At 38.5% G+C, this 14,331-nt stretch overlaps 1 protein-coding gene across 1 annotated transcript in view; it reads left to right on the top strand.

The window, feature by feature from the left end:
* Positions 1–14,331, top strand: part of LOC131693081 (chaoptin) — a 121,945-nt gene that overhangs the window by 101,117 nt on the left and 6,497 nt on the right. The window contains exons 2-3 of the mRNA XM_058980605.1: positions 13,244–13,709; positions 13,918–14,228. Coding sequence (XP_058836588.1) covers positions 13,421–13,709; positions 13,918–14,228 — 600 coding nt within the window. The 5' untranslated portion in view covers positions 13,244–13,420. The remainder of the gene's footprint in view (positions 1–13,243; positions 13,710–13,917; positions 14,229–14,331) is intronic.

Below are 14,331 nucleotides of genomic sequence, written 5' to 3'. Positions count from 1 at the left end.
AAAACATAAAACATAAAACATAAAACATAAAACATAAAACATAAAACATAAAACATAAAACATAAAACATAAAACATAAAACATAAAACATAAAACATAAAACATAAAACATAAAACATAAAACATAAAACATAAAACATAAAACATAAAACATAAAACATAAAACATAAAACATAAAACATAAAACATAAAACATAAAACATAAAACATAAAACATAAAACATAAAACATAAAACATAAAACATAAAACATAAAACATAAAACATAAAACATAAAACATAAAACATAAAACATAAAACATAAAACATAAAACATAAAACATAAAACATAAAACATAAAACATAAAACATAAAACATAAAACATAAAACATAAAACATAAAACATAAAACATAAAACATAAAACATAAAACATAAAACATAAAACATAAAACATAAAACATAAAACATAAAACATAAAACATAAAACATAAAACATAAAACATAAAACATAAAACATAAAACATAAAACATAAAACATAAAACATAAAACATAAAACATAAAACATAAAACATAAAACATAAAACATAAAACATAAAACATAAAACATAAAACATAAAACATAAAACATAAAACATAAAACATAAAACATAAAACATAAAACATAAAACAAAACATAAAACATAAAACATAAAACATAAAACATAAAACAGTTAACTAATAGAGGATCCTCTCGAATCATTAATTTGTTTTTGCCTTTCTCATATATTTTTAAAGCTATGGAAAAAGTATTAGATTGATTCTATTATTAAACTCGCACATAAAAGATGAATTACTCAGCCGCCAATCACTGAATAATAATCAGCTTACCTACCAATTAGAGAATAATCAAAAAGGTTGAAAATGCTCCCCAAAACAAAGAAAGCCCAACATCACTCTTCATCAATTACCTCAATATTTGAGCCTTTGACAATACTACCATCGAAGCGATCAGAGTGGTCCACTGTCCAATAGATTACTAAATTGTTGGGTTACTGGACTGTGATAGCACCATTGCGAGACTAGAACTATGAGAATCACTGGAGGCTGTCCTCAAAGAGGAATGCTGTCACCTCTTATGTGGTCGCTGGTAGTGGACGGATTCTTGGTCTGGGGTTCGAAAAAACTTGTTAAACAGATTGCATTGTTATCACTGTTAGGGGCAAAGATCGTTTTCAAACTGCTATAAACGTGACATAACAATGCTGTAGAATGGAGAATGTTAGCATAAATCCCTAAAAAGTCACCGCAATTTCAAAAGGAAAGTTAAACTGAAACCACCTATCTTTAATGAAATGATTATCGAATATACTATGAAAATAAAATGTCTCAAATGCAAGTGTATGCCAGGTAAATTGAAAATAAAAGGAAACGAGTTGGTTGGCCTTCTCGTTTCACAAGTCCTGAGATATGTTTGGTATTTGGACGTAGCAACGTTAAGCGAAATTGATGGCCAGGACCAAAGAATGAAGGGCAAATACTTGGTACCATAAAAACTCGTTCTCAATGAAGCACCAGAATGAGCTCACTGATCTATGGTAAAGGATCCCTGGATAGTGAAGAGATCAGAGACTTTTCATGCAAAATATTAAGGTTCTTTAGAATGCTCAACTTAGCAGACGATTAAGTAATATTCAATATGCTACTAGAAGATTCACCATAGTTCTATGTAAGATCGAAGTGATCCATCATTCTTAGACTTACTTATTCCACAATATATCTCTTATTTTATCCAAACATTTTGACGTACGGTACGTGTGAATGCGCCGCCAAGAAAAGCAATTAAATTAATCTCGACAGAAAGACGTTGTGAAGATGATTGATATATCGTGTGAATCGTACTTAACACAACCTGAGACAGTGCGACTGACTCACTAGAATCATTAACTACCTATTGAATTCATTACGCTGACGTCACACATCAACCCGAGTGTCCATTTTTGACAATTCGCTTGTACTGTTTACATGGACTTGGAAAAATTCTGCGATTTGGTTGAAGCGAATCTAGTCGTCCACAAAAATTATCTAATGCTGTTTTCGGTTTTAGAATCGAGTCGCCCTAGGTTCGCTCTAATGTTTACAGTCTCCGTACAAAAGTGACAACTCCGAGCGAACCTAGAGCAACTCTGATTTAAAAACGAAATCAGCATAAGTCCATGTAAATAGTAAAATTGAACTGTCAAGAAAAGTGAGGTTAACTGTTTCAGTAAAGGACATAATATTCTTGAGCAACTTACAACCCATACAAAACTGGGTAACCGCTGACATAAACAGTAAACGACCTCAACACCAAACGAACAGAATCGACGACGAGATTGGCATGGTCATCTTTGATTACAAAGCTGTAAAAAACGATGCAATTTTATGAACTGTCAGTCCGACCCGCAGTCCATTTCGAAGTTCGTTACTGTGCCACCCTCTGCCGACAGTTTTTTCTCTAATGTGGGAAGTAATAAAATTTTACTATCAACTTTTCGGTTCAGTTTCCTCGTCCATCGACTTCAATTAGTCGACTAGTTTATGAGATTCAGAACAAACATCAAACTTTATGAGCCCAAACAAATTTAGAAAAATTCAACACAGCAAACTATGTCGAGCGATTTTTCCTTTGCTTGCTTAACGACCACCGCTTCACCGACACCCCCGCGTCACTTCACCGACCGTCTACCGACGGTCATCTTTTTTCGGCACTGTGCTCCCGGAGACTCAGTCAGAGATGTGCAACTGCACCGCATGCAGTTTTTTTTTATTTCCCCCCTAATGCTTACCAGCATGGTTTTGTCTCTCCCTATCCCGTAGTAGTGTGTCACGGACGGAAAATGGCGAAACCAAGGCAAACAAACGGTGACGCGGGTACAACTTTGCGCTGGATGCCAGAAAATGCTGAACACTGTTGAAACTCGGTTGAAAAATATGCCACACAATGCAACACCAGCGCTGACGACGGTCAACATGGTGATTTTCTGTTTGTTGATGCTAAAAGGCAAAACGCAGGAGACGAGATGGGGTTAGGAAGTAAACACAAAACTCTCCAACTTTACATTTGTTTGGCCTGATGCTGTGGGATTTGGTCTGGACGGAGACGATAATCTGCTCTGCGTTATTTCCAATGCTCCAAGACGCTGTTGCCTGGGCTGGGTTGCGGTTATGCATTTACAGAAATGTGTTGTTTGTTGGTGTGGAGAAAAATGAAGAAAATTGTTTGGGGATTGCATGTATTGACTGAGCTAAAAGTAGAAAGATAAGGGTTAGATGAAATGCATGTATAGTTTTCAAACACAATAACCTGTTAGCCTCGATTTACTGAGTGAAAAGAACCGATTTGGTATTTTTGTTCAGGTTAAAAGTGGCGCAACAACTAACACGACGGAATTTCCCATAGCATGTCAAGTGTACGATTTTTCCGAAATTTATTGAAAACGACGTCACTCCAGTTTTTCTTTCTCGGGCGTCGAGCACCAGAAAAGACGACGGTACAAGTAACATCAAAGACTTTTCCTTTTGCACCGAACAAGCAGGAGCAGCAAATCGGTCCATACCAGAAGCCAACTTTCCACACCTTTCGCTGCTGTACGGGGAGGGAAAGATTGCCGCGGAGAATCCTTCAATTTAGAGTGGCTCCAATGAAGTGTATAAAATAAACTTCAAACTGACTCTACCTTTTCTCGTTCAAAAGGTACTGAAACTGCCAATCAGTGTTTCTTGTGGTTCTACCTAAGGAGCTTTTTCGGGATTTGCCTTCTAGAAAGGAATGGCTACACGAGGACTTTAGTTTGACTTGTTGATCGTAAAACCCCGACACGAAAGGAGCAAAGTGATTTGTATGTTTGTAACCTTTAAGGACGATTCAGACGATACATCAGCTTCCGTCAACGTCAACGGAACGTCACCGTTCCGTCAGGATAAGTTACATGCAGTTAAATGGAGGCATTCACACACAACATCAACGGCACGGAACGTTTTGACGTACGGCATGTGTGAACGGACGCAAGAGAAAGTATTTAACTTATCCTGACGGAACGGTGACGTTCCGTTGACGTTGACGGAAGCTGATGTATCGTCTGAATCGCGCTTTAAACGAGCACACGCTCTTTGAGGCGAAAGAAGAAAGACTGTGGCTGTTTGTAGCAGCGCCATAGCAACGATACATTTCTCCGCGAAGACATCGAAGCAAATATTTATTTAGGACTCTCGTTCGTTGTTTATATGCTGGTTCGCATCCAAGTTGGCGTGATGGAAATTTGACTAACCGCAGGCATTTTATGGTGTAGAGTGGACGAATCGAGCGTGAGTTTGTGTTCTCGGTAAAACCACCCCTGTTATAAATGGGCGTTGTATTCTGATGCCAGAGTTGAGAAACGCATGAATAGCTCAGTGACCCTAGGGCAAAATCGATGTACGGCTGCTATACGCATAAATGTACCACGTGCTGTGGGATTCCCTATAAACATGGGACCCATTAACATATTGCCATACTGTGCGAAAATTCTTTGAAGACTTTGGGGAGCACTCAAGGCATATATCAACGATACTGAATACAATCTGGGTTCCGGACAAGCCAGTAGTGGTGCCATTAAAATAGAACAGGAGATAGAACATTTCAATCTAATAGAAATCATCAAAGCTCCGGATCCAAACACTGTGAACCAAAACTGTAATAAAAATGATTTGTAACTTAAAACACTGCTTTTTATTATTGTGGCAGTAATAAAAGGCGATTTTTATTTGAAATTAGTTCAGTAAAAATGTGTTTAAATCATCCCGATCACACAAAACATCATCAACATCAACTATAATATTTTTCAAAAAACATTGGCGTGTATGTTTTGAATTCCATTTTGTTGCATTTTTTAGGAATACCACATCATTGACGGCACCATTAGATGCTGCTAATTTTCGTCGTGACCCAGCATTCCGACAAGCTCGAGCCGTTAGCACCAAACAATTTATCCATCGCCAGAAGTAACAAAAAAAAAATCTTCACCGCCTCCTATGATCCCTTGATTGGCTGGATGCCGCTACACCATCAAGTGGGAAAATGAGCGTGAAAAAGTAAACGATGACGACATCCCAGTCAGAAGCTGTCAAACATTCAAACATGTACAACGGAATCGGTGGGAAGGGTGCACTGGTGCAGTGGAGTGGAGTAGTCCTCAAATCGATAGGAATTTTATAGCAGAAGATGCTCGGTCCCGCGGCGCGGACGGGGAGAAAAATTGCACGCGGAGAATTTAGGTCAACACCATTTACTCCACGGGGGCGGTGGCTGGGGGTATGGGTTGATGTTTGAAAGTCGATCGCCTGCTTCGACGCGAAATGGAACGAAATTTTCGAGCACCGAATGATATTCGCTTACATCTCGGGATGTGATAAGGGCGTAAAAGCCAACTGTCGAAATAAGAGGCGATCCGTTATTGTCAAGCACAGGGTATTTGACAGTTATGCTGTGATCTGTGATCGGCGAGTAAGTGGTTCGTTTGGACTTTCTCTTAAAGCGTATTTTGACAGTTGGCCTTCATGTCCTTCCTTGCGAGATTAGCTATAGTGTAAGATCCAAAATGTTACATTAACAGTAATAGGTTGTTTTGAATTAAAGTAGAACAGTTTTACAGAACCGATTCTTTTTCACGTGACAGTTTCTCAATATCTTTTATAGACTTGAAATTTTCTTGACCCTTAACATATGCCGGTTGTCACGGTAAAGATAGATACGTCTACCTTTATCAAGGACACATGATAGTGAACTCGGGTGATTCGTAGTTATTCTGCCTAAGCTCGACCCTCATTATCAGAAGGCAAAATTAAGCCCGCACGATATTAAGCCTGTTCTAATGACCCTGCCACTTCTAGTTTTCCGATCTGTTTACTTCACATCCTTGCTCTCACTTGAGTACTATGGCTCTAAGTTTCATAACTTTCCCAACCCAGTAATCTCTAGCTAATTGAATGTCGTTAAAACGTAAAAAATATAAAATATGTAGTACCTTTTCCAGAATTTTCGGCCAAATAAATTTGCCAACTTCAAACGATCAATGATAGCGGATATCATTACCCCGAACGGAAACTTCTACATTTCAACTGTTGAATCGAGAATGAAAATGGAAATCTTCGCATGTAAACTAAATCAACACTTTGGTAAAGATAATTTCTGCACAAAACGCCTTCTTTCGATTCCAAAGCACACAAACTTGGACGGGGTTACTTTTGCTTGCTCGTGCCTTCCTGTGTGAATCGTGCTCTTCGGTTACTAGAGTGCTAGTATGGACAGGGATCTAATCTCGCAAACCAACAATAGAAGAGCCCTTACAAGTGTTCAACTTTCCTGTACTTGTTGTTGTTCAACTTAGAAGCAATTTGTCATCTCCCCGTTCACTGCACCAGTGATGAGGTGAATATCAGATAAGACTCAGTACTTGGTTTGTTTGTTGAATTGAAGCTGAATTGAAGAAAATTTACTGTCTATAGCAGGAGTTTTTAACGTTTTCCTAAGTGTAACCACTTTTAAATTTCTAATTTTTTAAATTTGTGTGTCAAAAAGTGCAAAGTTAAATAAGTAATTTCGTGAAAATACCTGACTTTTCAAAGAATACGACGTATAAATTGATTAGATCTGTCAGTGATGCTTTTAGGAGTAAATTGGCTTGTTTTGAAGTGTTGCCAGAAAGGTTGAAGATTCTGGTCCGGGTTCTGGCCACTGTTTGCTGTTTGAGGCTTCGGTTGTGTTCTTTACTATTGGTACATTTGTAGGTAGTTTGACTGAACGTTGCTTACTAATGGTTTACACATCCGAATTCATTCAATGTTCATTATTATTTTTTTGTTCATAGAGGTTTTAACCTTAAGGTCATTTGCTTCTTCGGGATAGAGAAATCTCTTAAGAAAAATTTCTAACGCTATGCCCGCTCCTCCCGTTCATTATTCTTTTTTATACAATGTAAGCATTTAAAATCAGTTGAAAAACATTCAGATATTCTATGTGCTCTATTACATCTGGAACATGTTTCTTTATTCACGCTTCCCGTACTCGTACGATCAAATTATCTACAGATTAAGCAGAAGACCTATCCCATCCAATGTTCACCTTGCGGAATAACATCAGACCACTCTGAGTGTCCTTATCAACTTAAATTATAACATTGTAGTTGGTATACTGGAAGCGTTGGTTTGCCAAATCAAGAGCAAAAATAGCAACTTGAATTGAATTTCCAAAAAAAACATATGAAGACATCCATGGAATGCCGATCACTCATCCCTATTATCAGTGTTTTACTTTTTGGGTTCATCCATCAATGACGTAGCATTGTATGGGGCAGAGGGAGTTCGGTATTTTGTGACGATTTGTGACGACAGGGGGTTAGGGAGTCATATCATGCTACGTAGCTTTTTAGGGGAGCATAGGATTTTTTGTACCTTCCAAAATCAGTTTCTTTCTTTTTGTATAATCTGTAATATTTTTTTAAGAAAACTTTCAAAACCTTAAAGTAGAATCGCCAAACCCAAAGCATAGGACCAAGTTAAAATAAAAATGGATTGTTCTGGATAGTTTAAAAGTAGTATATTTTAAAAATATTCTCTGAAAATTGCAGGCATGTCGGACTACTGTTTATGAAAATAAACAATTTTGAGCGAACTGTTTTTTATCTGCAAGCAAATCGTACACAAAACTTTACACGAGTTTTTCTCGAAACCATGTCCTCAAAGTCGGTACTATGAACATCGTTTAAACCGTTCAAGCTATCGCCTACAATTTTTGTTGCTTAGAAGCTTAACTCATTTTTTGTACAATTTGAATAATATTTTTCGGATGCAATTAAAGACGCTTTTTGGGCTAAGAATTGATTTTTGTCTTCAATTTCATGGGTCAAGCACAAAATAATTAAGTATACTTTAACGAAAGCCAAGAAGGCTGTAGCGATATGGCTACATGAACGTGTGCGATGACGCGAGGAAAGGCACACAGATTGAATGGCAATACAATTAATACGTCACTCATAACAAAAAGAATCTGCATCGGCCTAACGTCTATTGGGCCTAATGTCCATTCGGTCGATTGAATATAGGAAAATAGGATTTTGTGAGAACCATTCATATGCGAATTTCGCATTAGTTTCCGCTGTACGTCGACCCAATTGATTTATACCCAAAGTCACGTATTTTATTGGTTTGCTGTTTAATCTTTATCTATAAAAGAACGAGCACCGATTTCATATTTAATCATTTTCGATTTATTAGGAACATGTGTGCTTTGAATGGTGCAATTTGTGGATTGCTGACGAGCGAAAAAGGAAGCAGCCTGCAAGAAGACGTGGTTTACAAAAGAGAGAAGCAGGCGAACTGCACTATTACATTAGGACGCTGATTCGTGGATTGAGCTCGGGAGGTGAAATGCGAAGAAAGTCGGCGCGGATTCACCTCGATGAATAGATTAACGAAAGAATTTCAGCGTCGTTCTTGATACCCCGTCCCAGATACACCACTTTCTGTAATTTCGAGGTCTGACACGCTTTTGGAATCAATATCATTAAAGCGCGCCGCGTTAATTATATTGATTCCAAAAGCGTGTCAGACCTCGAAATTTAAGAAAGTGGTATATCTGGGAGGAGGAATCAAGAATGAAATTCTTTCGTTAATCGACCCACACACATACATGGGCAAGCCATTACACCGAAGCCAGCTTCGGGCGCTTGCAACCGCTTGCACTCAACTGAATATTGCTCTCGCTGCATCTTTCACGATTCTTATATGCACACATTCACTCGCAAGTAGGAGAGTGAGCGAAAGACAGATTGTAAACACGGATGTTATTTTCTCGAAGCAAGCTGCGGACATTTTCGTACCCGTTCGCTTCATGTGATTATTTAACGCATACATAGAGAAATTATTGAAACGATGAAAGTTTCGGAAACTTTGCACGTATTAGTTTCTGCTCGCTTATTCATTCGCTTTACATACATCGTATGCTCAGTTCTCAGTGAGATTTATTTAATAAAAGAAGCTGCAATACGAGGACAAATACAAATACAGAAGCGAAACGTAATGGCGATAGTCACCAACAGGTTTTTACTAAAGAAAAAAGTTTTTTTCAACGGATTTGTTGCGTAATAGGTAGGGGTATTACAATTTGTTACATGGGGAGAGGGGGAGTCAATTTCAGGCAATTTTTGCGTTACGAAATTTATGAATGATCTCCTAGCAGGGAGCTGCGCAAACTAATTCGATAATTACTTTTGAAAACAGCAAAAAAAATGTAAACGAACTTTTGTTTTGCTGATATCTCTTAATTTGTTATAATTTCAATACAGAAAACAACTGAAATCGCTTTTACGAAGATTAAAGATGTAGATTAATGTCCATTTTTCATGTAATTTCAATTAATTAGTAAGAATTAATATTGATTTATTACAGTCAGCCCACGGAACCGGCTAAATCTTAATAATTACCTTCTATCCCGACGTTGAAATGTAGTCTTCCGGCATCGGACAGCGTTGACTAATAGAAACCGTTCAAGATTTGTGGCATGGTGTATGAAATAAGAGCGGCAATAAATCACAAACGAGCTGTGGTCGGATGTGTTTAAATCCAATCATCGGAAATGAAAATAATGACATTTCCGCTAATAGCAGTCGTTACGCGCTACTAGAAGAGGCTGATTCATCCACCAGCCGTGTATATTTCACAAATATTTCCATCTCGGTATTGTACAGCCCTTTGAGGAGATGCTCCGTTCGCTCTAAATAGCTCAATACGAATGATAATAGAAACAAATCTGTAGCGAGGATATATTCAAAAATTTTAATCACTTTTGCGTTCGGTTGGTGTATCGTATTGATGGCTCTGACCGAGATGAGCTGGAAAATTTCTCCATATCCGAGGAAATTTTTCGTTATTAGGAATTTCAGCATAACCAAAGATATATACATCCCAAACTTTACGCGATTTTTCTTCCGAATTTTCGAAAATGTCGCCAATCACGACAAAAAAAATAAAAATTACTAGTTAAAAAAATGGGAATAATGAGGACATTGTTGCATGAAATAATTTATGATGGTCCCTTGTTTACTAATGTCAACCATTTTTTGAAACTGATAAAAACCCGGAACCGATAGCATAAAGTACTAAGTCACTTTACGCTTGTCCAAACATGCCGCAGATTCAGGTGATTCGGATTTGAGAATGCCAAACCATCCTGACGGTTAAATACAAAGGGAAACACTAAGCATGCTTTTTCTACGCTTTTCTAAACTTTCTTCCTTCAACTCTTTGCTTTTCCTCAAGTGTGACTCTTAATATTGAAAAATACTTCACTCCTTCCAGTCCCTTTTTAATTAAATGTTATTACCACATAAAAAAGGAAAAATTGACTCACTAACACACAGTCGTTAATAAAAAAAATAATAACAAATGATAAAACATAAAATTTCCCAAATTAGGGCAGCCGGTTGCCCAGAGCAATTAGCACATGATAACGCTATTAGTTTCCTTACTAACAAATGTCACCTTCCCGTGATACATGTGCAGAAGCAGAGGACTCCTCCTGCAATTTTATTTAGTCTTTTTCGTAAAAAGTTACACCACTGCAGAATTTAAAAGAATCGAGCATTTTTAATTGGATAAAATTAGGATGTTGAAAATATGAAAATAATATCTAAACATTCATATTTTCAATTTTGCTGCAACGGTTCTGTTGTGTACCCCAAAAAAAAATTCTCACAGTACATCTTTAATTATAATTAATTTCTCCAGCGTCGCACGTTGGATTTTTTTTATGTCAAAAGCATTAAATTTCCAAAATTCTTGGCAGCATGATAACACTATTAGTTTATTTACTAGCACTTTCCTGTGATAAATGTGCAGAAGTAGAGGATTCCTCGGTCTCTAGCAACGACATGTATCGAGCCAACATCCCTTTCTTTCCCAGATGATCTGCACTGGGACGTGACAGGCGTCGGTATCAATCAGCATGCAATTTTCTTTCCATTTTATTTAGTATTTCTTTTAAAAGGTTACACCACTGCAGAATTTAAAAAACAACAAACATTTTTTATTGGTTAAAATTAGGATGTTGAAAATGATATGAAAATATGTATATATTTCTTTTCTGAGAGTTGTCCAACTGGAGCTGTAGAGCTAGGTTCTCGGTAGGGCTCCCCGTCAGAATCACACACTACAGTTGCAGACGAGACAGGCGCCCACTAAAACACTGTTTTAGGCCAATTGTAGCGAGCCGTGATTCTGAATGTGATATTTATTGTACGGTCCAGGTAGGTTGCGTGGGTGATCGCGAAGGGCTCAAGCATTTGTATGTTTTTTTTGTCGCGTGTATGTGACTTCATGTGTATAAATTCGATTTTTATGTCGCCATGGAACGTGTAGTTTAGTGGATATGGGCATCATTTTTTTGATTGGTCCACCTGAAGGCATTGGACTCAGACTACTAGGGCCGAGAATAAGGGTTTCCGGACGAAACCGATTCACGATCGCGCGAACACGGGCCTTTGGAGGTTAAGTACTAACACTGATCACAATGTAGCTTAACTAAAAAGAAAATAATCGTACCCTTAGTTGCTGTGATATAATCACTGTAATACTGCTTTGGTGGAAAAGCCCCCGGACCACATCAGCCGCCGTCTTGTGATAAAAATGTTCGAAAAAATTATTTTTGTGTCATATTACCTATGTTATGAATCCCTTTTTACAAGATCTCGATTCAGCTCCCTAATGTGCGAAAAAATTATCGAATTATGCGTATTTTTTGAGTTCGTCCTAATTTAAAAATATATTTTTAAGTTCATTTATAAGTCTCAAGAAAAATATTTTTAATATTTTAATATGTTCAATCTTGAAACAGAAAAATTACACTTTGTTTTGTATTTTATGAAAAATATTTTTTTTCAGACTTATCTATAAGTTTATCAACGACTCAAACTTGTTTCAATTTCTTAATTTCCACCAAATTTTCAAAATTTCGCCAACACTTAATTTCAGCCCGCGCTTGGAAGCAATTCCTGCATTTACCGACGAAGGGTTGAAACATCTCTCTACCTAAGGGTTACTTTCTATTTCGAGCCCTGTGGCTCTCGATTTGACCATTTTGACACTGATTCTACTGTTTCTTCTGTTTACTTCGTTGAGCTTCCCGCGAGTGAAGCCTACTGTGATTCGTTGTCCGCACTGGCAGCATTTTCCATCATAGCTCGAATCGATCGATCGATTTGATACACAGCCTGCTGTTTTCATTCAACCTCCGGAAAGGGAATTTCTGCTGGGCCGTCGGCAAAATTAAAACAATAATTTAACCCACCCATCACTACAGGCACCCAACTTCAGCCCATGTTTGGTGGAAATATAAGATAGTCGGTGTCCTGCCAACGTTCATAAAAATGTCACATCCAACCAGTAATAGGAGAACCATCCGCAGGAAGGGAAGCAAGACGGTGTTTTATTCATTCGTTGTTTTCTTCCGTCGCTTGCCTTCTCTTGATTATTGAATGTATATTGATTGAGGGTAGAAAATATAGCGAAGCTATCTTTTCGTTCGATTTTGAATCGTCACCACACTTTTTCTTATCGTTGTTTCCGTTAATTTTCATTTTTCAGGGCTTGTTTGGTTTTCAAAATTACCATAGCCTACTGCCTTGATGGTGTCAAAAGTCACCCAATTGTATAACGAGTTGGAAGGCTGGCGCACTCAGTGAAAAATTAGTGTGGTATTCCGCCCCTATTTCGTTCCAGCAGTCGTGCCCTGTTTTGACCGGAACGGGAACTCAGTGACCTGGAATTATTGCGCGAGTTATTGTTACACGATCCACTTGTGACTATAGTGCGCTGCAATTGCATTGTGTTCGAGGGATAACAGAAAAAAAGTAGTCCAGGATGCCTATTTTCATCGCGGTTGCGGTTCTCGGCATGAAGCAGCACTGCTAGCTGGCAACGTTCCAAATAGGAGTTAAACGCAGAACTTTGGCAGCGAATGTAGGTCTACGGGTCCGGTTCAGGTTAAACGTAATAAATGGAGCCATTGATTGGAGCGTTCCTTTGCAAACGGTGGGCTTCGAAGTTACTTTCGTTAGATAAGCGCTGATAGTTGCTATGGTGATATTTTGCACTATTGCTTTTCACCAACAATGATGAATGTGAAAAGGACTTAGCAATATTTTACATTCCCGCAAAGTTGCATTTTTTATCATTCAAAAAGTGATTTGTTTATTTTATTTATCCTCTTGCAGGCCAATATTCAAAACTATTGGAAACAGAACCCACAGCACATTTCGAACAAGTTGTATATTATCGTAACGCTAGGAAGGAGGAAACTGGCGAAAATCCATTCGCCAGCATCAGCAACAATAGACCGGTAAGATGTGTCACTTCCGCCCTGTAGCGATCCAAAGGACAAGCAGACCAACATGATGCATCGTTGGTGGCCGAAACTGGGGCAAACACAGCCCTACTACAAGTACCTATGGCGCTGCTGGCTACTGGTCGGTCTAGTTCTTCTGCACCAGATTAGCTACGGACGAATGGAGGAAATACTTCGTCTGCGGGCTGGAGAATCAGGAAGAGGAGGAGGAGGAGGTCACCGACAACCCCTGCAACAGCTGGAAGAACAAGAATTCAGCTCGGCCTCGTCGAACGAGATCGAGTGTCCGAGTTTTGCGGAGAACTCGGCCTGTCCTTGCTACAAGTTTGAGGATGGTACGTATGTTTTCGTGTTTGAAAAAGTAAAAGTGCTTGATACACAGATAAAAACATAGCATGCCTTGACTGAATGTTTACAATATTGTACGCTGTTCAAACGCTCGCTGCCTACTATTTAATCGTTTAGTCCAGTAAAATTAGGAAAATCTAATTCAAAAATTATCAGATACTGCTGACGTTCCATTTTTTCTCCCATACCAAACAGGACTCTTTCTCGAGTGTCCCAGCATAACGGCGGAAGCGCTACGCTCCACACTGCAGCTTATATCGGCCCCCATCCAGTCGCTGTCCGTGTACGAGTTCGACCGTTCGGTAAAGTCACTAACCGCAGACCTGTTTGCTCCAGCGCACTCACACTTGGGTGCGGTCCCCAGTTCGACTGGCGGTGGCAGCGATGTCAACATTCGACATCTTCAGTTCTCCCACTCCAATCTGCAGCAGCTCAAGGAGCAGAGTTTGAATAACTTACGAGCACATCTCGAGAGCTTAAGTATTGTAAATGGAAAACTGACACAAGTAAGTTCGGGGGGGTCGAAACGAAAACGCTTTTCTCGAAGACACATGTCCTGCTGATGGCATATTGAAAAGAAATGGCACGTCACAAGAAAATAAAGTGCAC

The sequence above is a fragment of the Topomyia yanbarensis genome, chromosome 1 (assembly GCF_030247195.1).
Source record: "Topomyia yanbarensis strain Yona2022 chromosome 1, ASM3024719v1, whole genome shotgun sequence".
In the NCBI taxonomy this organism is placed as follows: Eukaryota; Metazoa; Arthropoda; class Insecta; order Diptera; family Culicidae; genus Topomyia; species Topomyia yanbarensis.
The sequence above is the reverse complement of the archived record's forward strand: the minus strand, read 5'-3'. Positions and strand labels throughout refer to the sequence as shown.